Raw genomic sequence first — 25,011 nt, forward strand, 5'->3', positions numbered from 1 at the left:
ATAGTATGATATCATTTCCTGGTGTTAATCAGAAGGTCAGGTTGGCTGCCGTCAGGGCCTCCGTGTTAACGCAGGCACCGAGCTTTTTGAACCCCCCAGCTTGAGGACAAGCTGTGTGCATTTGTGTGCGGTCAGTTCCAGCTGTGAGAGAGCAGCTTCTGCCACCTTGGCTTTTTAAAAAATTAAATTCAATTTTTATTGATTGATTGATTGAAATTTTTTAGAGAAAATGGAAGGCAGAGAGAGAAGCATGGAGTTGCTGTTCCACTTACTTATGCATTCGCTGGTTGCTCCTTGTGTGTGCCCTGACTGGGGATCGAACCCGCAAGCTCGGCGTCAGACGACGCTCTGCCAGCTGAGCTACCCGGCCAGGGCTCATCTGGGTTTTTGACCCCTGCTTGACCTAAGCTCCCTTGAAGGTCAGATATATCCTTCAAGTCTGTTTTCTGCCTCATTTCCATTTCTAATCTTTGGCATGTCCCCTGCTCTACAAAGTTTTGATTTTTGACTTTTAGGTCATTTGACTGCTCATTTTCTGTTATTGTTAGAATTAATTGTGTACGGACTTTGCTGTCACTTACCCATAGCTATACCAGCCACTTAGCTGTGGCCTCAGTACTATCACCAAGTCACATGCCCAGCACTGCCTCTTGAGTGGCAGAGTGCCCATGCCTGGTGCTGTCCCACCAGCACACAGCCATCAGCCTGGTATGGCATTTAATGCATCTTTCTTTATTCAACACTTAGTTAAATGGGATGAAGGATTTATCTGCGTGCCACATAGAGTTGAGTCAAGCTAATAGTTTAGTATTATATTTAAAAAATATGTTTATCTCTTAGCTATCCAGTTAGGTTTGTAATTTCTATAGAAACAGTCATAATGCTTTATTCACAGCACAGTGATTTTTTTGGTAAATATTTGTTATCGATAATGATTCTTATAACAGAAAATGGAAATGATGTGGTTTATTTTGGTGTTTAGCTAAATCATTCCCTTGGCTTAAGTCTGTTCATCAGATCACATGATTAGGCCTGACTGAAGTAAAGCCACTTCCCTGGTGATCCCTCCTCCCCCTCTCTCTGCATTGAATGGTGGAATATTTATTATATAATATTTAGCATGAAAAGTAATGACACCAAGTGCTTCAACTATCATAACAAATAAATAAAGCTATACATTAAAGAACAGCACGTTTTAAAGGAGTAAAAGAGCCATTTCCAAAATTAAGATACTATTTTCTTATTATTGAATTGTTTTAATAATATTTAGTAACACAGATAAAATGAACTATTTTGTTGGTTGTTGAAACTTTTATAGATATTTGTTTTGAGAAGTTCTAGGTATAGCTATTGAATGAAAATACCCCCTTCCCCTTTAGCCTATATGTTTATGTTTATTGTATTGTTTTGTGGGAGGGTCAACAATATGCACTTTATGCTACACGTGTGATTTCTTATAAAATACTAGTCGTAGTATGGCAGTTTCATCGCAAATTTTCCAGGTATTCTTTCTTGCAGGCAGATATTAGCTTAATTTTTTAACGCATTCACACACATTTCATTCTTTCTCTCTCTTTCTTACCCTCTCTCTGGTTTTAATTCAATAAACAAACATTTTTCTTTTAAAAGTAAGTTTTGCACATTTGCTTTATTTATTGATTTTGGAATAACTTGATCCATTTGCTCCAGTTCACCATTTATTTCCTTGAGCCTTTCCCACAATTAACTGTAGTACATGTGGACTTGACTCACCTCACAGGGATGCATTATTTACTCCCAAAGAGATCTAGGTTTCTGGCTTTTCATGGTGGTAACGGGTCAGAAAGGTGCCCACCCGTATCTGTCAGAAATCCGTCGAGTGCATTTTGCAATTTAACCCATTGGGAAGGCAGGGGAGTGAGTACCAGGAAACTTCTTGGTTTACTCCAGCAAAGCATTTAGATCCAATGAAAGAATATTGACCCGGGAAGAGGCAGAGCCGGCTGGAGGAGAGCCAGCAAGGGCATGGCCACGAAAGAGCGCTGCAGCCGGAGGGACGAGCTGCTGCTACTCTAAGGGACAGACAGGAGAGAGGCCAGGGCTGACCACAGAGAGGTGGTGTTGTGCTGAGAGGTGGTCTTGTGCCGGGAATGCTGGAGGCCCGGAGAACACCAGTGAAGGATATGAAGTGAACACTGGGTGCAATTACACGGAGATGTTTGGCACAAAACCTAGTTGGTCCTCAATTACACAAAGAGCTCATGATAATTCAGGCAGAACTGGTGGCCCTCACAGTAGGAAAAAATAGGCTTGAACACATAATAGGATGGTATAATAATAGGGTGAGTGGGAAATATAAATAAAGGGCACAGTCCTATAACTAAGGATTTGGGCATAATCTTGAAATGTAGACTAGACTAGTGGAATCTGCTTTTCCATTAAAAAAAAAAAAGAGAGAGAGAAATTTTCATGATGGAAGTAAAATGTTAAACTGTTGCCCAAGAGTTTACTTCTTCATATTTGGGGCGCATAAGGCTTTGAGGAAAATATAGAAATCTAAGCAAGATCCCATGAGCACTGTCGGCCTAGCTCACAGGCAAGCTAAGTTTTCTGCTCGACAGCAGAAAGATCCTGGCTCAAGCTGGAGTTTTCCCTGTGAACATGAGTCAGCTTGAAACTTTTAGAGAAAACCTAAATCAGTTTCCATTGGTGGATCCACACCCACATCTGAAAAGATGATTAAAGACAGATGTAAGACATTTAAAGGGTAACAGATAAATACATTAGTAAAAAGTTGATGTTAGAAAGTAAAATGAATGATGAAATTAGACACTGTATTTTAAAAGTCATAAGACTTTGAGAACTAAGATATGTCAAACAATTTCCCACGTCGGTGATAAAACAAGCCGAGAAGGGTAAACTTAAACAATCAACCCTGTACCTTTCCCTAGAATGACAATCAGAGTTGACTTAATCAACTGAAGACATTAAAAGCATAAACTATTCTATAACCAGGTGACTGTTTTTAAGGCAGTGTATTAGTAACGGTTTATTTTGACTCAGGAGAGAAATAGTTTAAAATCCTGAAATGGAAATGAAAAATACGTAATTACCATTAAAAATAAATTGATAGTGAATTTTATCTAGGACTCATGAAACATTTTAAATATTTAATGAAAATGAACTAGACAAATGTTAAAAGATAGGTACTGGATTTAAAAAATTCCTTAAGGAGACACATAGGACAGCTCTGAATTTTTATGTCCAAATACTATAGCAGCATCAAGAGAAATATGCGGAGATATTGGGTTTTCTTTTCTTACTGATTTTTCAGAGTTTTTATATATTTTAATTTTAATTTATGTATTGTAAATAGGTTAATCTAGAAGGTAGCTTGTCTTTGGTTTGTTAATGATGTCACATGTTTCATAGAAAAACTGAATTTTTAAGTTGTGGAATTTATCATATTTTCTTTATCAGAACTCATTTGTGCTTTGAGTTCTGTTTAGCAAATCCTTCCCTGCTTGGACATCATAAGGTTATTTATTTACATTCTATTTTAAAAGTATCACAGCTTTCCTTTTTCACATTTTACTACTTATTCAGCTGAAAGGGAGTTTCGTGTATGACATGAGGCATGAATGTAATTTTATGTGTGTCCATCAGCATAAACAAAGTGTCCCAGAGCTGGTCATTGAAGAATGTGTCCCTCCCGCACTCATCTGTAAAGCCACCTCTGTCAAGCACAGGGTTCCTCTAGATGAGCGAATCTGACTCTGAGTTCTCTTTGCTCTCTTCCCTCTACTGGGCCAGGCCTTCACTAACATCGCAGTTTTAATTTCATACCTTGGTAATTACTTTGACTTTATCATCCTCTGGAAGGGGAATTTGTTCTTCATCAAAATTGTTCGGCTCTTTATGGCTATTTTTGCTTCCAAAGGAATTGTTAAATCAACTTTTAATGAAATTGCTTTGAATTTATAAATTAATTTAGGGAAGACTGACATCATTATGATTGTCTTCCTACCCATTAACTTATAGAACTCTTCATTTATTTTAGGTCTTTTTAAATGACTTTCAATAATATTTTTAATTTTCTCCAAAAGGTCTTGCATATTTAAAAATTATTTATAGTTATCTCATTTTACTCATATTTGAAAGACATTTCTTTTAAAAATTATATGATCTGATTGTTTCAGATATCATATATTTTTGAAAACTTACAAATTTGGGATTACATTGCCTACTCATTTAATATTTTCCCATGCCAGTAGGTATCCTTCAAAACATGATTTTTAGGGTAGCTACATTAATATTCCAGTAAGGACAAACCATAATTTATTTAATTGTTTCCTTAATTACTGGTATTTATATTCTTTCTTGTTTTAAATGGCCAGTCTATTTATTTTCTATGTGCAATGTAGATTTTTTTATGCTTCAGGGAAATAAAATCATCTTAACTATATTTCTCTTTTAAATCTATAACCCTGAGTGAGTTAATCAACCTGCCATCCCGTTAGTGACCAGCCCTCACCATCATCATTTACCTCCTACAAGGTATCTCTCTGATTAGCTCTGTAGTACTTACATTGTTTCTGATTTTCACCGTTTTAAACAAGACTGTGAATGACTTTCTTGCTAAATCTTTACAAACAATAATTACTTATTTAGGATTCACTCCTAGAACTTGAATTACCGAGTCAAAAGGTAAACATTTTTTCCTATGACTTTTGATATATGTTGTCAAAATGAATCCAGTGGTTGGTTCAGGTATCATGATATATAAAAGAACACTGTGCAGACATTAAAAAGTAGAAATATTTATTACACAGATTACAAATAATACTTAAGCATTTTAATTTATATAGGCTTATCTTGAGCCATAAAGAAGAGCACGAACAAATGAATGAATGAATGATTCTGGCAGCACAGGCAACGGGTTTTCTAGCAGTTGGCCCTGGGTAAGGGAATTATGGATAATTTTTACTTTCTACTTTTTTCTTCTCTGTATTTTCTGTTTTCAACCATGTGCATGAATTATTTATGAATGAAAAAAACCCCAGCTTTGATCTTCTTATATAAATTGAGCGTCTCCTTCATTTCTTTCATGTTTAGGAAACTCTCTTTATGGTCCTTCTTTTTTGTGTGATTCGTCCTGTTTCAGGAGCGAGGCTGAGCAGCGACCTTCCAGGGCAACCGTGTGCGTTGTTGTGTTAGCCCCCCAGGTTCACGCTGCTCCTTCCTTTATTCCCCACTTGGCACTTCACTATATTTTAGGTGAGCTCAGGAATATCATTGAGTGAGCTTGTTTGACGTCATGGTCATGATATTGGAATATCATTAGCAAAGGACCCGTTTCTTAGAAATCGCTGTGCTTGATGGTCGTATCTGTGTTTTTTGGTGATGGAAGGCAGCCACCGTTGCGGATGGCAGGGACACACGAAAGCCACTAACTTGCTAAAACGGAAGCCCGAAAGGTTAGTGTGCTTCACTCAGGAGGCACTTCAGGAAGCTGTTGAGAAAAAGTGAACTTTTCTATTCCTTATCAGAATGTTTTCAGGCCCTCTTGAAGGTAAGTGGGGGTAGGTGAGGAACAAAGATTTCACGAACAATGAAAGCTTCCAAACAGTTGAGAAAAAAATTGTGCTGAAACAATACATTGTGTCCCATTCTTTTCTTTTATTTGTGCCTTCTTAAGGTAATGGCTGACAAAGAGTTGGATGCTTTTATGTTTAAAGTCATTTTTTTCTCAGCAAGACATCCCACGACCATCAGGTTCTTTTCAGCAGGCTTTGTAACTGACCCATGGTCGCCCATTCTGATCGCTTGCCCCACAGCCGCTAGGAGTACACACTGTTCCAAAAATCGCAAAATTGAAATATTTTTATTTGGGCGACTTCTGCAATCAAGGTAATTCACCCTATCTCCAGAGAACACAATGAAGAAAGGCAGCCTGATCTCTGTGACCTTAAACTTCCACTGAAACTCAGAGATGGGTTAGCACAGCTGGTGAGAGCTTGGTGCTAATGACACCGAGGTCGTGGGTCCTCTCCCATTACAGGGCAGTGAAACTCAAAGGAAAAACCCCGCGGCATTGGCACCGACTCCCTGCGACATCTGCTAGCCATTCAAGTGAATTGTATCATAACAGGGCGCCTCCGACTCGAGCTGGGGGAGAGGCCGCAGAGCACCCCAGGCCAGGACTCAGGGGAGAGTGAGAGTGGTGAACTGGCTTCAGGAAGGTGGTATCGGTTCAAGACAGTGGATCTGCTGGGGTAGAAAGAAGGCTGCGTTTGGCCACCAGGAGGGTGTTCAGATGGAGCCACTGCGTGAGCCAGTGTCGGAGTATCGGACAGGCCACCTACCCGCAGGCGGGGTCCTGAGGATGGTGTCCATTTCCAGAAGCCACGAGGGCCAATGTCATAAATGGGTCCCTAGCAACCAGTGGGCTCAGGGCTGAGAGTGGCCTCTGAGAAGCTTGGGCAGGAGGATGAGAGCTGGAACCTGGCCCGTGGAGCCCCGAAGCAGAGGTGTAGGTGGGGGGGGGGACGGGGGGCGTTTGGTGAATGACACAGCTACCCGCCCAGGCTCCGGGTGGGCGTGGGTGTGCAGTAGATGCCGTGCTGGGTGTGACTTAGTGATAAGGTTCACCAGATGGATGAGTAGGAATGGTGACGTCCCGTCTTTCTCTGCACTGGTGGGACTGGGACCAGGGCAGGACTGTTCTGTAGGTGGAGGCCACAGACAAATCCAGCTGCAGGAGGCTGTGAACATGGCAGCAGAGAACAAGAAAGGAGCGTTGTGACCAATGATAGTGTAGTAAATATAACTATTGGCATGTCCCATTGGCAGCACCAGCCTTCTCACCTCTGACAGCTCCGGAAGGCTGTACCGCATGCCCGGTGCTGCGTGCTCAGTAGAGTCTCTGCAAAGAGGGGACCTTTCTGGTCAGTCCCTTTTGGTAGCTGCCAGCCACCTGTGCCTACTGAGCACTTGCAGTGTTGCTCTGTGACTGGGGAACTTTTAAATTCAACTTAAATGAAATTTAATTGCAATACGTGGCCGGTGGCTACTAGATTGGACACAGAAGAGTTAGATGCTAGAGTGACAACTGCAAATCCTGTATTGAGAATAATCAATTAATAATTATATGAAAACGATCGAGGCCAAGCCCTAATGGGTCTTTCCCCTTGGACTTGCTGTGCTCCAAATAGGTAGCACTCACTTTTTTAAATTGACAGTAGTGATGAGACTTCACCGGTCATTGAGAGTCTGCACAGAGAGAGCACTGAATTCATTTTCTAGACCTGTATTGTGCCACAGTTTGTCTCTCTGTGAAATGGTTATTAAAATCTTATCGGAATCGATCACAAGGAGTTGATAGTTAATGGGTCAATTTCTAAATATTCCTGTCAAATTGCATAGTGGTTGTTTTCCAAGTAGGTTCCAAAGCAGGTGACACAATCTATTCAAGTGCAGGAAGAAAATAATATAATTTCCTATTTATTTAAACTCACTAAGAAAATTTTATTTCAGGTTGTATGTGTTATGTTCACAGATATTTTAGTATACTAGTATATTGGTGTAATGAAAATAGGTACCTCTATTGGGGGTGTTTGCTTAAATATTTTTTCTTAATAGAGATATACAAACAAAAACATATACAGCTCTCCTGTCAATGCTATATCCTATAGAAAAGTCTATCCCTGGAGCTAACCAATGGAATTAAATGTTTATCCTAATCTCAGGTATTTTGAGTGACACAGTCAGGGAAAGTAGAGTTACTGAAGGCTTTTCTTTCTGATATTTTCAATAACTGTGTTAGCCGGCTCACTTGTTATGGGTTTCATAGTCTTTATCACGCTTGGTAATTTTCCTGTTTTCCCGCATGTTTGTATCTTTCCCGTGTTTCATTTTCCTATATCCCTCTGAAAATCTCTGAAACTCAACCAGAGGCCTCAAAACTGCGCCGTCTCCCTTGGTGGCCTGCTCTGACTCTGGCCGCGGCTCCTTCCCCACTCACGGCTGCCACCGGGAGCGAGGTCAGGTGAACACAGGCCTGGAATCCAGTCCCGGGAGCATCTTCTCGCCTTAGGCTCATGTATTGTTATGATTTAGAGAGAGCGATGCTGCTTCCATTGCCCCCCCCCCAAATCCTTTAGGTTAGACTCTCTGGGGGAGCATCCCAGAACTGCTCCAGACTCCCCACCTGAGTCCAGTGTGGGCCCAGACTGAGCCCCACTGAGATGGCTGCTACCTGTCACCCCTGGGCACCGTTCCACATCATCGGATATCACTCAGTCATTGTCCATTAGTCCACTGCATGGCCCAACGGGTAGCACGCTCCACTGGTGGCCATTTAAACCTAAATGAATTAAAATTAAATAATATCATAACTCCAGCTCCTCAGTTAACTGGCCGCATCCGAGTGCTCCATACCCTCAGGCAGCCAGCAGCTCGCACAGGGCACAGCCCAGCCAGGAAACGTTTCCGTCCCCCGAGGATCCCGCTGAGCTAACACTCAGGGAACACCCTACTGGGGAGGGAACCCCAAAGCATTCTGTGTGGCTGTAAGATGCTGTGCTGTATCCTCTAAAACATTTGGAAATTGCTTTATGAATCCCTTGATGCTTAAATTCAGTTGCGATGAGCCCTGGTTAATTTCAGTGGAAGACTGGTTTAATTGTATGTGATTTGCTTGGCCTGCCTGTTTAACCGATCTCCCTTGGTGGAGTGTTGTACCGGCGCCTCAATCCCTTTTTTGTTGTGTGTGCCATTTAAAAACAGTTTAATCCTGGAGATTATCCCCTCTGAAACTTATATTGTTTTATGGGAGAGGTGAACAGCTGGTGAGAATAGTCCCAAGGTTTCTGATCCCACCAAAGGGAAACATGGTGTCAGGCACTGCCCTGCACCATGACATTTGTGAAATCCAGGGAGGGACAGAGCTCATGCTCCAATATCATGTCAATGTAAACATCCTGCAGTCTTATGAGAACAGGGACATTAGGAGTGGGAGAATATTGACCTTAATATCATTTTCATGTATTCAAAAGCTAAAAGGAGCCCTTTTACTACCTGAGTATTTACTGATAAAAAGCTCAAAGGAGCCATTTTACTCACTATTTACCGATAAAAGGCTCAAAGTAGCCCTTTGCCAGCTGAGTATTCACTGACTTCGGGTGAGAATCCCTTTCTCAAGTAACTTGCAGCCTCGGGCACTGCGCGGTGCCCCTGCGCACACCCGGTGCGGATTTCGCGTGGCCAGGGCCTCGCTCCATGTGCTCTCCTGCTGCTTCTCGGGTCCTCCCCCGACATGCAAGCAGAACCCACCGCCCACTAATGGGACTCATTATGCTCATTTGTCTTTGCCAAGAGCTATTGAAAACGATCAGAAATGACTATGTAATTATAATTAAGATTTCATAGATGCATACACTTTATTTTTAACAAGTTCATTCTGTTAAGTTTCACCCTAATGACAATCATAGTTACAAAGAAGAAGTATTAAAATGACAGTTTAACTGATATTTTTCGCATATAAGCTCGTTATTGTATTTAATAATTGTAATTATTAGTTTATAATATACAGATAGTAACTCTAGGAAGCTTATTCTAATAGAATACCTAAGAAGATTAAATAGAACAACTTATTCTGATAGGACCTGGTAACCAAAGTGATCTTTTTTTTTTCTTTTCATTTTAGTCCATATATCTTCAGTTTTAATTTTGTTCTCACAAAGATGGCCGAGTCTTTCCCAGTGTGATATTTCAGATTTTGTAAAATTATAATATTATGAAGCAGAATAATGCATACTAGATCTTCTTTTTACTTACTGAGCCAAAAATGATACCTATCACTAAGTCACCAAAAAATTCTTTTAACACTCAGGACCTTTGTTCAAAAATGGTTACTTTAAAAAGTTGTGGCAATCTTGTAATTTTCAAAGTAGCATTTTTGGACACCCCCCATCATTTTTCTTATTTCCATTTAGGACATTTCATCAAACTTAAATTTTTCTCTCCTCAGCTACATGTCATCTTTATGTTCAGTCTCCCTGAAAAATAAAATCTTTAGTTTCAGGAGCTCTGTGTTCTATCCCTTCACTTTAAAGTCATGGGGGAAATAATTGCCATTTCCTTATCCCTGTCTCCAATTCTCTCATCATTTTCCAGGGGCCAATTTTCTTCGTTTTCTTCTTTCTACTGTAAGAAACTTTTTACTCTGCTCCATTCCCTGCAATTTAGGGTTTATGATTTCTTTGAGCTTCTCAGGCTATCCTTTGTACTCGTGTCTAATCTTTCATTAAAAGAAGACTTGAGTCTTCTTTTGACTTTGTCATCTATATATATTGCTGTATTGAAAACCCATCTGCTTATTGATTAAAACTGACTATCCATCCTGCTTAATGATACCAAATGTGTAACTTCTGAATGAGTTAAAAATCATCATGCATTGCGAAATAATTTTCTAGCATGTTCAGGTTACTGTATTATGCAGCTGAAGTAAAACAGCTTATAATGAACCTAATACCAAGAAATAATAACAGGAACCTGCATACCCTGTGCACTGGGTCAGCAAGCGGATAAGGTGAATCACCACTTTATTAGAAATTTGACAAAGCATGCTAGTATTAGGAACAGTATAGCAGGGAAAAGGGCATGGGCATTGGGATTAGCAGTCTTGACTTCTCATTTTTTGTCAGTCCCCAACTGTGGCCTTTGAGCTAAGCCACGTTACCTCCTCGAGCGTTTCATTAGGCGAGTATCTCAAAAGTTTCAATGAAATGATATGCAGATCCATCTCTACGTGACATAGTGCAATAGCCCTCCACAGTGACAATTCTCTCTCGTCTGCTTTGAATTCAGGATACAACAGGTGAGCTTCAGCCTAGATGTGGCCTTGTCAACAAGAGAACACTTTTTTTTCTTTTTTTGGGTGTGTGTGTGGGATGAGTATTTATTTTTTTTAAACTTTATTTTTATTGCTGACACTATTACATATGTCCCCATTTCCCCTCCCCTTTGCCCACCTCCACCCAGCCCCTGCCCCCCTCCCTCTGGCCATCCTCACACTATTGTCTGTGTCTGTGTGTCATGCATTTATGTTCTTTGGCTAATCCTTTCACCTTCTTTCATCTGGTCCCTCCTTCCCCCTCCCCTCTGACAGCTGTCAGCCTGTTCCATGCACATCCATGCCTCTGTTTCTCTTTTGGTCATCAGTTTATTTTTTATTATTATTGAATAAATATGCCACCTGGGTAGCTAACCTTGCCTTCACTTCATCTACCAACAAAAACCTTGGTATCATCTCTAAAGAATGTGTTAGATTGAATATCCCATCTAATAAACTCTCAGCTAAATATTCTTTCTAGCTTTCAAATATTTCTAATTCAGTTACAAAGCAAGTGCATCACCTTGCTTGTAATTTCTTCTACGTTTTCCTCAGTCAGACCATTCAGGCAGTTTTCATTAATGTAATGATTACATAAGCCTTTTCCTGAAGGCTTGGGGCCTGAGAAACTGGGGTATCCCTATGAATAAACCCAGAAGTGCACATGTTCAACCCGAGTAGCTTCTTTCTGAATGGAATCAAAGCCCTGCTAATTTAAACAGGTGTTTTCGGATTATTTGTTGGAGACCTATAATCACAATAACAATATATTTTATAGACCATCACCATTTCCAAAAATATAGTAATCTTGAAAGAGATACACACACCCCATTGTCAAGAATTTTGAAAAATGATGAGGTTAATTATGTATGTGGCACTAGCCTTCATAAAAATGGGCAAAAGTCCTTTCACCAAGAAAGCTTGGGATCCGCTCATCAGCCTTTCACCTGTATCTCCCTTTGGAACATGTACTCATTACCTAGAATTCTGTGAAGTATGAATAAAGTCTAGATGTTTTCTCTTAAACTATGGCAATAGGAGCATCTTTTTCCCCCCATTTGGGCTACAGCCTTCCTTCTGATTCTCAGTCCTTTATCCTTTATTATAATTTCTGACTTCGACTACACATAGGCAGAATGAATGGCTTTTACAGAGGGATACAGGTGCAATAAGTGCAAAGCCAGGAAGCCACCTAATTATATATTTTTTCTGTGTCTATGAGTGTTTTTTGGTTGCTTAATCCCTTCACCTTTTTCACTCAGCCCCCTAGCCCTTTCCCCTGATAGTTGTCAGTCTGTTTTCTGTATCTATGAGTCTGATTGTATTTTGTTTGTTAGTTTATTTTGTTCATTAGATTCCACATATAACTGAAATCATATGGTATTTGTCTTTCTCTGACTGGCTTATTTCACTTAGCACAATACTCTCTAGGTCCATACATGCTATTGCAAAAGGTAAGATTTCCTTTTTTTTAAATATGGCCAAGTAGCATTCCATTGTGTAAATGTACTACATAATTATATTCACAAGGTATTAGGACTTCAAAGAATCAAATGATGGCATGGACCTCATTCTGTAAATTTGACTCATGATTGGACTGTTAACCATGACTGATGAGTTCCCTAAATCTTCAACTGTTTTAACAGATTTTTAAAAGGTTACCCTTGTATATTATCTGAGTTTAAGACTATCCTGGCCAGCTTATTTTTGAGTTTCTTCTGCTACCTTCTTTTAGACATTACTGACATCAATTTTTGTACTTTGACCCCAGGCTTCTTTCTTTCTCTTTCTCTCTCTTTCCCCCTTTCCAGCAGTAAAATCTAGGTTTTTATAGGAAACCAGTAGTTGGGTCAGGTTGCTAAGCACCTGTCCACTGAAGGACATGTGCTGTGGAGCAGCATATACTTAATATTTGACATTTGATAACCAGCTTGCCTAACATATTTGCAATACGATTTCAGTTCTGGCACTTGTGAGCAAAGGATCCAGTTGGTACTTGGTGAAGTGAACAGATGTGGACATGCTGCCTGCATCGAGGTGCATTAATTTTTTTTTTTAAAGTGGAAAAGAACTTGTACAGTGAATAATGGAATTCAGATGAGACGGGGCGAGAGATTTGATATTCAGGAATAAATCGCAGTACAATAGATCTGCTGCGTTGTTTGGATTGAATGGGGAGTTGCTAATACTGAAATATAGTGGGAATAAAGGCAAGTGGAGAGTCTGTGGAGGAGAGGCTGGCCCTGGCATAATGCGACTGCCCTCCGTGGAATGCTGCCTTCTTTGAAAGGCGCTGGTTCAATTCAGTACATAAAACATTCATTGATCATTACCTTGGAAAGCTAATTTATTTACAAGGCGCAGAGCTAAGTCTAGTGGGAGATACAAAGAATGAGGCACAGCCCTTATCGTTGAAAAACTTGGAATCTTGGCATGTTTCAGAGAGAGGAATTTTCTGGATTGGAGGAATAGGGAACTCCTTTGGCATAGCGTGGTGAGATAGAATTGTGCCTGATGTATCAGTGATAAGAATGAGATATTTCCTTTTGCTGAGCTCTCTTAAAATAAGGTGGTAGAACTTCATAATCATTAGGGCTTTTGATAATTTTGAATTTTGTCACTCTCTAGTCTTAGAACTTGTTCAGCTTAATGTTTTAAGAAAGGAGCCCCAATGATTTGTGATCGCCACAGGGATAAGACATAAATTCATTGTGTAACATGTATTTATTGAGCCCCTAATTTACCCAGCACTGGGTTTTGGGGTTATAGGGCGTATCAGAGATCTCTAACATATTTAGGGTGACAAAGTTTACAAATGAGAGTTTATACAAAGGAATAACCCCTTGTAAGTCTGGAGAAATATAACATGTGCCCACTTGAGGATTTGCTAAAGCTCTTGCTGGGGTGAACTCGCTTGTGACCCATTTGTGGGACTGTTGTATGATGACTGTCCCACTGGCAGGCACTTCGGTTCAAGAGAATGTAATTGGTTGTTGGTGACTCAAGTGAGGGTGGGAGGACTCATTCGTGTCCATACTCGAGACAGCAGGGACTTTGTATCTAACTCTGCATTGACCAGCATGAGATGAAGGAGAGACCCATGGGGAGGTGGGGAGACAAACTGTTTCTTTTACATGTTTGAGAAGGAAAACTGTGAGTCTGAGCTACAGAAGTGCTAAGGAATAGGAGAGAGAGAGAGAGCTCCACAGGCTGAACCTCAGTGTCTTATTTTTTCCTCTTGACTACAGAATGCCTGCCAGCAGGAGACTCATCACTAAGATATTGCAGGGGAACTGAGCCAGGCAAGAAAAATAAGTATTGCTTTTCTCCTCACGCTGTAAATTTTATTAATAAATCAGATTCTTATAGAACAGCCTGCCACAGCTGTCTCTAGAAGCAAAGTTTTATTAGCAGTTTTTATTAAAATGCACAGTAGTTTTAAGAGCGAATATTATACTTCTAAGTCAAAATGTGTGTCATTGAGAACACATGTGCGTTGTGACTTACCCCTTACTTGACTTGGACTCTGACTCTTGGTTTTGGTGCTGGGATAAGGCAGTGGGATTTGACATGCAGTTTAAGGTGTGGTAATCTGTGATTGATTTTCCCTCTCTGCCTAGACTTCTGGGAAAATTCCAGAACACTGCATTCTTATATGAGGGCTATCTCTTCGGTGGCTTCAGCTTCCACAATGGATATATATATATTTATTTATTTATTTTTACAACAGTAGAACAAGTCAGAACAAGAACAATGCAATCTATTTTAAAAGTAAATTTGAGACAAATATCATCCAAGTAGATTATAATTTTCCACTATGATTTGGCAAAGAGAGAGATTAATACTCTCCATGCACTTGCTTTGCAGAAGAATTAATTTAAAAAACAATAACACATATGGGCCTTGTTTTCCTGATTATAAAACATACTAATTGCAGAGAAGAATCATTACGTTATTCTGCAGTTGTGTTTTCAAGTTCTTCTTTGGTCAGACAACATCAGCTCAACGGGGCAGATGGAACGTGGGTTGTTGTGGACTCGTGGGCACATGCTCTGCGGTGGGCCCGGCATGCCCAGCATATTAATGAAGTGCTCTGCAGTCGCACTGCTGCAGCTGCTCCCTTCCATCGCTGCTGAGGCCCTATTGTCACAGCAAATAGGAGCGCAGCTCTGGGGCCTGAGACCAAGGAGAACCCATGCTGGGCTTGGGTAACATGATTGGTCACGGGGAGGGCCTTGGTATGACTGGAGCTGAGTAACAAAAACTGCTTCCTTAGATTAAATTCTACTACTCATTCCCCCATCCAAATACAAGCACCACATATAAAAACATGCCCCCAACTGCACCAGCTGTGATGCCCCCATAGGACACAGGCATCTTCAGAGCACCGCTAAACAGCCCCTGCTGCAGGCTAAGAAAGTCCTCGAGAGGCTTAGACAATAGGGGATCAAAGGGTGTGATTAACCAGTTGGCAGTAGATTGGGTTGGAAGGGAGGTGGAAGGGAGGCGAGGAGACAAGTTAGGGGCTGTGGCATTGACGCTGGCAAGAAGGGTTGGCGGTGGGAACTAGGATGGCAGCCGTAAGGAAGGGACTAAAGAAAGACCCTGAGGATATTCTAGGTTGTGGGAATTTTCGGGTGTGAAAGAGGAAGGGAAAGAACATTAAGTAAAACGAACTGGGTAATTCACAGTGCCCTTAACCCGATGCGCTCAGAGGCTAGGAGAATGTTAATAATAATCAATAATGACATATTTCACCTAGGTTCAAGTTTCACCTAGGTCCTGCCCTTGGCATGACCTTGGGCTTGATAGTTATTCTAAACTTCTCTCCTCTGTTAAATGGGGGACCTAACAGTTCCTGCCTTATAGGATTCACTGCTAGTGTTTGAAGGCGAAATAGAGCTGACAGGGAATTTCCTAGAGCAAGTTTCATTAGTTCTTACCTTTACTTAATTCTTAACTAATCAGCACTCCTGTTTTCTTCAACACGTTGAATTAGAAGCTTTTAGTGTATCACTTTGTCTGGCTTTTCGGTATCTCATGAATAATGCGGAATTATTGAGAAACAAAACAAAGGCTATTATGCAAGTGTTTGAAATATTTAACAGTATGTTAAAGTAGTCTTAGGGAACTGGAAAAATAACTTCACTGAAGTCGTACTAGCTTCTTGTAGAGGCACATAGTATTAAGAAGAAAAAAGGTCATTTCAGAAAAAAGAGAATTTAAAAAGTAGAATGCATTAGAAGCAAATCATCCAATGAATTATATTAAGTAATGAATATTCAGGTAGTATATTAATTTTCCTGAGATACAATGGCCAAGCCAAAGAATATAAAGAATGAAAAAGAAAAAAGAAATGATGAAATGAACTCTAAAGTAACTAGAAGTTGTGTTCCAAAACACCTGGTTTGATACATTAAGACAGATCTTTTTATTTTAGGGTCAGAACGTAATTGTTGAAGCAGTTGAAGTGTCTTCAGCTTCTGTCTCCTTGCAAGGACTCAGTCAGTCCCTGTGCTGTGTCGCCGCATGCCTCCCAAATTCCAGAGGCCTTCCCTAGAGAGCGCCCTGTGGGCCACCTCCCTCCCTTTCATTCTCAGTCCAATTGCCTGGGTTTGTCAGTTTAACAAAATTCCCTTAAGCTAACACTTCCTAGAGGATTGGAATCACACAGGTTCACACTGAGTGCTCCTAAATGGGGGCTCTCTACTCAGCTTCTCCAAACCCTTGCAACGGGGTGACGAGGCTATTAGAGAAGCCTCACCCAACGGCATGTAAAACTGGTGCATTTCACACGTATGCTGGGCTTGCTGCATGAGAGAGAGTTGTTTTTTCAATCTCTCACATGAAACCATGGGGCAATCCTTGAATTATTGTAAGCTTAAAAATTTAAAAAGAGGGAATTAAGCAATGTGCTTTGACGCCGATATTGTCTAATGAGTGACACAACTTGAGAGCTAATAATGTGTGAACACTAGCATACCCGTTGCACAACAGCTGTGTTGCACTGCTGAATAGTTTACCTAACTATTCGAGAAGATGACATTTTTGTGTACTGAATGACAATACTTCTTGTTTATGTGGCATTATTAGCAAAAAATGCTATTTGCTACAAATAAATGTCTTGACTATCAAGAGGCTGTCTGTTTAGTATTTGCATCATTTAAGCTAATTGGTTTTTGCCCTTTGCTCTGTGAACTGATGGTAGTTTGATTTTTTTTTTTTCATTGATAGTTAAAATAAGTTAGGTAAAGGGAAATGAGCTTAAGTAAAATACATATCAATTTGTGTCTCTGCTCTACAAGCAATACTGGAAGATGTCTTGGTAAGGAGGAGAGAATGAATTTTTAATTTTATCTTTGGATTTTAATTATGCATGCCACTTTTATGTCCCATCTCTTTATATAACTAAGAACTGAGACACAGCTAGTAATCAGACGTTCTGAATAACAATTCTCATGTAACCTAGGCTAAAATAGAAGAAGTTGGGTCATCTTTCACCTTCCTCTACTCAATTCCAGTTTGATTTGTTTTGAACTACTGTAAAATATTTGTGCAATATTATAACTGGTAATGACACTGGTATGTCACTGGTAATGTGATGGTTACTACTTACAAGTAAAAGGATGCCTGCTCACTGAGCCATTCCTGGGATCCTGTCATGTGCAGTTGGCCATATAATATGTACCATTTTATATTTTTGTTCTGTTTGTACATTTTAAAGGGACTTTGATATTTGAAACATATAACACTCCTGGGGTTAAATTACAGAAAACATTTGTTAATGCTAACTGAATGACTCTTGGGTAATTTTATAAATATTCAACTCTCTCTTCCATCCCTCCAGTTGTATTTTATTGTCCTACATCCCAAACCTATGGTCATTTTTGACTTATGTTTAACAACTTGAATCACATATTTGTGAGACTCAAAGAGGTGTGGCGGTTCAACTTTCTGCTTTAAGTAGTACTACATCTAAACTATTTGATTGCTAGTCTACTTATAAATTTCTCCAGGAAAGGAAATTTCATGATTTGGCTCAAATGTAACTTCATCTCTTAGGGAAGGTTTTTCGTCTCCTTCTTGTATTACTCATCCCTTCTGTTGTATTACTCATCCTGAATGTTATGGACCATTCATTCATTCATTCATTCAATGAATGCTCAATAACGTTCGATTGTCTTTTCCCTCCAAGCTGAAAACTTAGTGGAGGGTAACATGATCTGTCTTTGTTTACCGCTGCATCATCTGTGCATTGTAAGTATTGGGCAGATTTTTACCAAATGGACAAATACTTTGATAAACAAATTTGTTAACTCTCACTAGTAGTACCTGAATTGAGTCCAAATTTCTTTTTCTGGAAATTAGATTGTCTATAGCATGACACTGGGACCTTTTAAAGTTGGCGGTAATACTACATTTTATTTTGTTTCATTAACTTTCTAGCTACCTGTCCTTACCTTTAAAGATGGAATATCTTTCCCTTTCTTTGTGTTCTTCATTCTTTTTCAATAAAGTCTTGTAGCTTTTTTGTATAATCTCTTCTAAAGTCTTATAGGCCCTTCACATCCTTTGTCAAGTTTATTTCTAGATATTTTATTCTTTTTGTTGCAATTGCAAAAGGGATTATTATTTTTTTAATTTCCTGAAATTTCACTGTTAGTACATAGGAAGGCAATGGATTTTTGTTCATCCATGTTGTATCCTGAAACTTTACTGTATTTGTTTATTGTTTCTAATAGTTTTTTGGTGGCATCTTTAGGATTTTCTATATAAAGAATCATGGCATCTGCAAAAAGTGATAGCGTTACTTCTTCCTTCCCATTTGGATGCCTTTTACTCCTTTCTCCTGCCTGACTGCACTGGCCAGGACTTCCAGAACTATGCTGAGCGACAGTGGTGAGAGTGGGTGTCCTTGTCTGGTTCCCGATCTTAGAGGAAGCACTTGCAGGTTTTCGCCACTGAGCGCGATGTTAGCTGAGGGTTTGTCATACACGGTCTTTGTTATGTTGAGGTACCTTCCTCCTATTCCTATTTTACTGAGTGTTTTCATCATAAATGGATGTTGTATCTTGTCAAGTGCTTATTCTGCGTCTATCAATATAATCATATGATTTTTACCCTTCATTTTCTTCATGTGGTGTAGCACACTGATCGATTTGTGTGTGTTGAATCATCCTTGTAGCCCTGGAATGAACCCCAGTTGATTGTGATGTATTGTCTTTTTAATGTGTTGCTAAATTTGCTGACATTTTGTTTAGGATTTTTGCATCTGTAGTCATCAGAGATACTGGCTTGTAGTATGTGTGTGTGTGTGTGTGTGTGTGTGTGTGTGTGTGCGCGCGCGCGTGATCTTTGCCAAGTTTGGGTATCAGGGTTATGTTTGCCTAATGAAATGTGTTAGGAAGCATTGCCTCTTCTTTAATTTTTTTGGAAGAATTTGAGAAGGATAGCCTGGCCGGGCGTGGCTCAGCGGTTGAGTGTCAACCTAGGATCCAGGCGATCGGGGTTCGATTCCCGGTCAGGGCACATGCCCGGGTTGTGGGCTGCAGCCGATCAATGACTCTCTCATCATTGATGTTTCTATCCCTCTCTCTTCCCCTCCTCTCCTCTCTCTGAAATCAATAAAGATATATTAAAAAAAAAAAAAAAAGAATTTGAGAAGGATAGGTATTAAACCTTCTTTGAATGTTTAGTTGAATTTTCTAGTGAAGGCATCTGGTCCTGGACTTTTACTTTTTAGGAGGTTTTTGATAGTTGTTGCAATTTCCTCATGGTTGATTGGTCTATTTAGATTTTCCAGTTCTTTGTGATTCAGTCTGGAAAAGTTATATATTTCTAGGAATTTATCCATTTCTTCTAGGTTATTGAATTTGGTGACATACAGTCTGTTATATTCTTGTATGATCCTTTGTATTTCTCTTGTGTCTGTGGCTTCTCCTCTTTCATTTCTGATTTTGAGTCTTTTTTTTCCCTTAGTGAGTCTAGCCAGAGGCTTGTCAATTTTGTTAATCTTTTCAAAGAACCAGCTCCTTGTTGCATTAACTTATTATTAAATAACAGTCATAGCAGAAGCAGTGTTTGCTGCTAAGCTATATTACAAGGTTAACTAATTATAACTCTGTTCTTTTTGTAGCGTCTGTTATACACACACACACACACACACACACACACACACACACACACACACACACACACACACAGAGTTTGTCAGAGCCAGTTTGTACTGGCTCACAAAAGCCTATTGTTCAATTTTCAGGAGTTTTGTAAGCTGCTTGATGTCAGACAAGTAGCTTGAAATTTGCCATGGAAGGAGTATTTACACAATGGAAATTGGCGAAGGCTACAAATCAAAGCCTTTAAAATTTTTTTCTTGAACAGCTGGTTGTCAAACACTTACCAGCATACCTGTGCCTCAAAGCGTCTCTTTAAATAGAATAAAAGGTTGTTAGTAATGAAGAAGGTTTCGGTATGAAAGTGTGCATGTGAAAAAGAATAAGCTGCGTTTTCCTCTGTGTTATCAGGGATACGGAAAGACCGGAGAGGAGGGAGAATGTTGAAACACAAGCGCCAAAGAGACGACGGGGAGGGCAGGAGCGAAGCGGGCTCCTCGGGAGACGTGAGGGCCGCCAGCCTGTGGCCCAGCCCGCTCCTGATCAAGCACACCAAGAAGAACAGCCCCGCCCTATCCCTGACGGCCGATCAGATGGTCAGTGCCCTGATGGAGGCCGAGCCCCCCCTAATCTATTCCGAGTACGACCCCACCCGGCCCTTCAGCGAGGCTTCGATGATGGGCCTGCTCACCAACCTCGCGGACAGGGAGCTGGTGCACATGATCAACTGGGCCAAGAGGGTGCCAGGTAAGCGCACGAAGCTCGACTTTTCTGTTTCTCGTGTCAGTGACTATTCACGAACTGGCTGCGATGTCACAGGGGAGGGAAGCAGTGGGAAACAAGAGCTTGTTATCTGATTTCAAAGTTACATCAGAATTTGTTGATTTTTAGCATCAGTACACTGTAACTCTCCTGGAAATGAGGAAATAATGTTTTAAAATACAAATCTGCAAGATTAAAGTCTTTAACCTGACATTATTTTTAACCCATGTTTTTCACCAAAAGATGTGGGGTGGACACTATCTGATAAACATGGTTAATATTATATGTTGACAGTGTCAACATTTTTTAATGTTAAATGATCTGTGATCTATACATTTTTAATATTGAGGACTTTTGTTCAGAAAACCACAATTATTAATAAATAATTTTACCTTAATTTTTTTTTCCTTTAAGATCTTTGTGGACTAAAGAGATAATAGTAGTTTTCTTTACTGACTGCCAATTATTTACTCAACTCTCTAGTCTTAATATTTTAGGAGAAACGTAATACAATAGACAAATTAGGTTCCCACCCTGTTCCTGAGATGAGCCTGTAGAAAGATACAGTGGCTGAAGTGACATTGGCCGTTCAGTTGATTCTTTCGGATGGAGCTGGCCTTCCTGTAAAACTTGACCGTCACTCTTGTTATTCAGGGACAAGAAATGAGAGTAGGAAGGGACCTCCTCCAGTGCCCCAACATATCCATTCAGGAGCTAACAGATGACTCAAGGCAAGGGGAAGTTAAATCTTTTTCCTGGTCTTATAGATCAAATCAGCAATGGATTTAGACAGATTGTCTCATTTGGTTTCTTTTTGTTGGTGGAATTAATTATTACCTACGAAGCACAGGATGCTTTTTATTAAACTAAATAAATATGGAGCTTCTTATTAGCATTTCAGAGTTCACCAATCTGTTGCAGGCCAAGTGAACATAGACCTGGCCTTAGAGAAAGAAACACATGTTAACATGCGGTTCTTTGAATAAGGAGCCATATATTGTGACCCAAACTTGACAGAGGGCACCCACGTAGAGTCTGGGCATATAGCAGCGTGGGGTTAACAGGCATGTTTAGTATGTAAAGTCGGTCCGATTGGCTAACAAAAGCTCCAGCCAGCTTTGAATTAAGGGTTTTATTAAGCACCTGCCTACTGTAGCCTTCTCGCGTGAAGCAGATCTGTAATAAGCAGATCCTGGAATCTTAATGTAGTGTGTTTATAGATTTTATCCTAACATTCATTATTGCCTTTTTACATACTTTGGGAGAAGAGAAAAATTAATAAATAATAATACTGGCCTTATCCCTGAGAGTCAGCTTTTGGTTACTGTTAGTTTTATTGCACAAGAGCATATATTTTCCCTCCTGAAGCCTTAGCAATATTAGTTCCAGAGCACTGCTGAAAGCAAATATATATTTTTTATAGTTATCAGTTGATTCCCATCAGGACATTTTTATAATTACAAAAATTTGAAGGGTATTTGGAACAGCTGAAATTAAATTCAAATACATTGCCAGTGGATAAAGAATTTATGACAATAATCTTCTGAGTTTAAAAATAAAATGGAGACAGAAATAAAGGGAAGGAAAATATTATGTCCATGCTTAGCCATCTCATCGTTAAACCTAGAACTAAGCAAATTTGTAGTAATGAGACGTGTAGTAAAACCACTCTATAACTTCATTATTGTAGCTTGAAAGACCTGAATGATTTCAAAATCCTTGGACCAAGCTACATCTTGTTACTTGATGGTTTTAAAGCACTTATAAAGGCAAAAAGAAAATATATGTGTGTGTGTACTGTTAGGATACAGCTGTTGTAAATCAAAAGCCTATTTGTCCGACCAAGCAGAATAAAAATAGTCATTGATTTTAAAAGGGTGAAAAATGAGAGAGAAGAAAGTCTTCTGTCAAAATTTGAAGATGATTGTTAAACTTTTCAGAAAAACTGCTGAAGTCACATTTTGAAAAGCTTTTCTACATTCAGACACCATCTGCCATTTAAAAAATAGCCCACACTGAAAATCTAATATAGACAATAGTACATTTATGTGGTAATAATTTGAGAACAATAATAGTCATTTTAAAAAGAAGGAATAGAAAATAACATTAGTTAACAAGAGTAGCAAGAAAGTCAATTCTAGAAGAACCTGGAATTAGCTATAGGGTACAAAACCTGCATTGGACATTTAGATAATCCTCAGAATGTCTGTCAATATAACAGAAATTGTGAATTAACTTCATTTTTTAGGAAGTTCAGCAATATTGAGGTGTAATTGACAAAATTATAAGATATTTAAAGTGTACATCATATATATACTGTAAGAGGATTTCCCTCACCTAGTTAATGAAACCCATTTATCTTTTTGTGCGTGTGTGAGAGAGGGAACAGCTAAGTTATACTCTTTAACAAATTTCAGTGATACAATACAGGGTCATCAACTATAGTTGCGGTGTTTTGCATTAGCCTGTTTCCATCTGGCAGCTGCAAGTTTGCACTCTTTTGCCAATCTCTCCCTGTTTGCCCCATCACAGAACCCCTGGCAACCACTTTTCTCTTCTTTATTTCTATGAGTTGGATTTTAAAAAAGATTTCACATGTAGGTGATGCCATGCAGTATTTATGTCAGTCCGTGTAATGCCCTCAGCGCCCATCTATGTTGTCGCAAATGGCAGGATTTCCTTCCTTTTCATGGCTGAATAATATTCCATTCTATGTATATATGCCATGGCTTCCTTACCCACTCACTTGTTGACGGACACGGGTTGTTTCCATGTCTTGGATGTTGTGAATATGCCTCTATGAACATGGGAGTGCAGATATCTCTTTGATATTCCCTTTTCATTTCCTTTGGATACATACCCAGAAGTGGGGTTTCTGGGTAATACAGTAATTCTACTTTTAATTTTTGAGGAACCTCTATACTGTTTTCCATAGTGGCCGCATCGGTTTACATTCCCACCAACAGCATACAAGGTTCCCCTTTTTCTACACCCTTGCCAACACTTGTTATTTGTCTTTTTGATAATAGCCATTGTACAGGTGTGAGGTGTTATCTCATTGTAGTTTTGATTTGTATTTCCCTAATGATTAGTGATATTGAGCACCTTTTCGTGTACATATTGGCCATTTGTATATCTCCTTTGGGAAACTGTCTATTCATTTTCTTTGCCAATTTCTTAATCAGTTTTTAAAATTCATTTATTTCTTTTTTGCTATTGAACTGTATGAGGTCTTTATATATTTTGGATATTAATCCATCATCAGATATATGATTTGAAAATATTTTCTCTCATTCTTTAGGTTACCTCTTCCTTTTGTAGATGGTTTTCTTTGCTGTTTAGAAGATTTTTAGTTCGATGTAGTCCCATTTGTTTATTTTTGCTTCTGTTGCCTTCACTTTTGGTATCAAATCCAAACAAGTATTTCCAAGACTAACATCAAGAAGCTGACTCCCAATGTTTTTCCTAGGAGTTTTATAGTTTCAAGTCTTACATAAAAATGCTTAATCCATTTTGACTCATTGGCTGTTCAGAAATCTCCACACGTATAAAATTTTCAGTTCTTCTTGTAATTGATTTCTAGTTTCATGCCATTATGATAGGAAAAGAAATTGATATGACTTCAGTCTTAAATTTTAGGACTTTTTTTGTATCCCAACATGTGATCTATACTGAAGAATGCTTCCTGTGTGCTTCAGAAGATTGTATATTCTGCTGCTGTTAGATGAAATGTTTTGTATACTTCTTTCAGTTACATCTGCTCCACCTTTATAAGTGATTTCCCCACCAAAATTACTACACTATAGTTCACTATAGTCCTATGGGTCTCATGGGTGCAAGCCCCATTGGTTTTTGGAGCTAAGTGTTTTAGGAGTGGAAGTCTTAAAAATTTAGGTGCTAGATGTTGGGCTCAAAACCTTCATTTTAGGAAGAAGCTAGGGTTTGTGAGTTCTTTCCTGATCGTATGTCACTGTACCAGGGATGGAGTTTATGGCAAGAGTGTGTTTTATAGTCTTTCCTACCCATTTCGACGTAGCTATTTTCTCACTTGCCCAATATTTAGAAATTTCTTACCTAGTTTCTTGGATTTTTTAAAGAGGGAATTTCTTGGCAAATAGCTATAGATTTGATTATGTCTGTGGGAGGATGTGAATTCAGAAGTCTCCTATGTCTCCACCTTGGGCTGGAGCCCCTAATTGACTTCATTTTGCGTGATGAATTTTAATAAAAATAACACATTGGACTATTTCAGTAGCTCTAAAA

At 39.4% G+C, this 25,011-nt stretch overlaps 1 protein-coding gene across 3 annotated transcripts in view; it reads left to right on the forward strand.

Annotated features, from left to right (window-relative positions):
- The window catches only part of ESR1 (estrogen receptor 1), a 191,183-nt gene that overhangs the window by 66,868 nt on the left and 99,304 nt on the right, over nucleotides 1–25,011 (forward strand). For all 3 annotated transcript variants that reach the window (XM_087817203.1, XM_087817204.1, XM_087817205.1), the window contains exon 4: nucleotides 20,398–20,733. In XM_087817203.1, the coding sequence (XP_087673329.1) occupies nucleotides 20,398–20,733 (336 nt within the window). The remainder of the gene's footprint in view (nucleotides 1–20,397; nucleotides 20,734–25,011) is intronic.

The sequence above is a fragment of the Miniopterus natalensis genome, chromosome 5 (genome assembly GCF_054644295.1).
Source record: "Miniopterus natalensis isolate mMinNat1 chromosome 5, mMinNat1.hap1, whole genome shotgun sequence".
In the NCBI taxonomy this organism is placed as follows: domain Eukaryota; kingdom Metazoa; phylum Chordata; class Mammalia; order Chiroptera; family Miniopteridae; genus Miniopterus; species Miniopterus natalensis.